Source organism: Calliphora vicina, chromosome 5 (genome assembly GCF_958450345.1).
Source record: "Calliphora vicina chromosome 5, idCalVici1.1, whole genome shotgun sequence".
Lineage (NCBI taxonomy): Eukaryota > Metazoa > Arthropoda > Insecta > Diptera > Calliphoridae > Calliphora > Calliphora vicina.
The window spans coordinates 29,881,732-29,883,911 of NC_088784.1; the positions used below are offsets into that span (position 1 = coordinate 29,881,732).

At 33.9% G+C, this 2,180-nt stretch overlaps 1 protein-coding gene across 1 annotated transcript; it reads right to left on the reverse strand.

Annotated features, from left to right (window-relative positions):
- Positions 1-222: 222 nt before the first annotated feature.
- Positions 223-1,131, reverse strand: LOC135961889 (uncharacterized). Its single transcript, XM_065513528.1, has 3 exons — positions 974-1,131; positions 702-908; positions 223-645 (listed from the first exon to the last, which is right to left on the reverse strand). Exons 1-3 carry the CDS (start codon positions 1,013-1,015, stop codon positions 325-327), a joined length of 570 nt encoding a protein of 189 aa, XP_065369600.1. The 5' UTR covers positions 1,016-1,131; the 3' UTR covers positions 223-324.
- Positions 1,132-2,180: the final 1,049 nt, after the last annotated feature.

Here is a 2,180-nt window from a genome sequence, read left to right on the forward strand (position 1 = left end):
GAAAGTGATTCTAAGTCGATCGGTATACTTTAAGGTGGGTGTTAGACTATTATTTTTGGGCGTTACAAACATCTGCACAAACGCATAATACCCTCCCCACTATGGTGGTGTAGGGTATAAACATTCTTACACTTCAATATCGATGAGGCACGAGTTAACATTATATAACAGTTGCAGTTTTTTACCAAGTGTGACAGAATTTAAAATAAAAATTAAAAACACTACAATTAAGTAAACAACTTTAATTCATACAATATTGCATCAACATGGAATCTTAACTGTTACCAGTAAAATGTGTAAAAGTATTAAAAACTAAGGAACTGTTTAACTATCAGCTGCATCCTTTACCACATCCTTGTTCAATTTTTCAGTTAAAGCTTGAGTTGTTTCTTTCAGTTGATCCTTAATGACATTTATGCCACTGCTAGTAGTTTCAATCAAAGTGTTTGATATTTCTTTCACATCCTTATCATCAACCATCAGCTTAAGTTTAACGATAATTTCATTTGCCACTTTATTAAGACTTTCAACACTGCCCGCAACAGCATTAGTCAAGCCTGGATGATCAGATTTAAAGTCTTGCACTGTACTGCCGGCAATTTCACGTAATTCCTTGACCGAGGTATTGTCCGACCATTCTTGGGTCTATGTAATAGAACAGTAAATGAAAATTTGTATTAATTAATTGTAAACATGCTTACAGTTTTTGATATAGTGCTGGCCAATGATTTAACTTGATCCCATATGGCTCCTCCTTGTTCCATCAGACTATCCGTGCTATTGGCACTAATCAAATTTGAGGCAATTTCTTCTAGTTTTTTAACACCATCTTTGGCAATATTCAGACCACTTTCCAATAAAGCCTCATTGGTAGATTGTTCTTCACGTTTAAGACGTCCAGCTGAGACCTAAATGAAATACATTGTAAATATTTCAGAGATTCAATTTTATTACACATAAAAATTATACTTACAGCTGCAATTGCTATAGTGATTAGTAGTAACAATTTAAACATTTTCAAAATTTAGCGTTCTATGTTGTAGAAATTTGATTGTTTCCGGCGAAAGTTTAAAACTCAACTGATGAATTTAAATGTAATTAAAATGAATTTATTGTGTTTTTATTTACAAAAACAGATTTGCTTTGTATTAAACAATTGTTTGTCGTTAATAATGATATGTAAATTACAATATTTTTTTTTGATAGGAGATTTTTTTTATTTTCGTTTAAGTACAGTGGGACGGATGCAATTAATTTCGAGTTCCTTGAACTTTAAGATAACAGGAAGTGTTGTTTACAATTTATTATAAAAAATCGAGAAACTGTAATCTAGATTATACTGTAGACTGTAATCTAGAGTCTACTCTAGACTGTAATCTAGAGTCTACTCTGGAATGTAATCTAGAGTCTACTCTAGACTCTACCAGAGTCTACTCTAGACTCTACCAGAGTCTAATATAGACTCTACCAGAGTCTAATCTAGACTCTACCAGAGTCTAATCTAGACTCTACCAGAGTCTAATCTAGACTCTACCAGAGTCTAATCTAGATTCTACCAGAGTCTAATCTAGACTCTACCAGAGTCTAATCTAGACTCTACCAGAGTCTAATCTAGACTCTACCAGAGTCTAATCTAGACTCTACCAGAGTCTAATCTAGACTCTACCAGATTCTAATCTATACTCTACCAGAGTCTAATATAGACTCTACCAGAGTCTAATATAGACTCTACCAGAGTCTAATATAGACTCTACCAGAGTCTAATATAGACTCTACCAGAGTCTAATATAGACTCTACCAGAGTCTAATATAGACTCTACCAGAGTCTAATATAGACTCTACCAGAGTCTAATATAGACTCTACCAGAGTCTAATATAGACTCTACCAGAGTCTAATATAGACTCTAACAGAGTCTAATATAGACTCTACCAGAGTCTAATATAGACTCTACCAGAGTCTAATATAGACTCTACCAGAGTCTAATATAGACTCTACCAGAGTCTAATATAGACTCTACCTGAGTCTAATATAGACTCTACCTGAGTCTAATATAGACTCTACCAGAGTCTAATATAGACTCTACCAGAGTCTAATATAGACTCTACCAGAGTCTAATATAGACTCTACCTGAGTCTAATATAGACTCTACCAGAGTCTAATATAGACTCTACCAGAGTCT

Excerpts from the sequence above, each read along its gene's own strand:
- LOC135961889 (XM_065513528.1), bottom strand. The coding sequence starts at position 1,015 with ATGTTTAAATTGTTACTACTAATCACTATAGCAATTGCAGCT. Across the intron at positions 909-973 it reads TCACTATAGCAATTGCAGCT|GTCTCAGCTGGACGTCTTAA; the intron begins GTAAGTATAATT and ends TATTTCATTTAG. Across the intron at positions 646-701 it reads CCAGCACTATATCAAAAACT|ACCCAAGAATGGTCGGACAA; the intron begins GTAAGCATGTTT and ends TCTATTACATAG.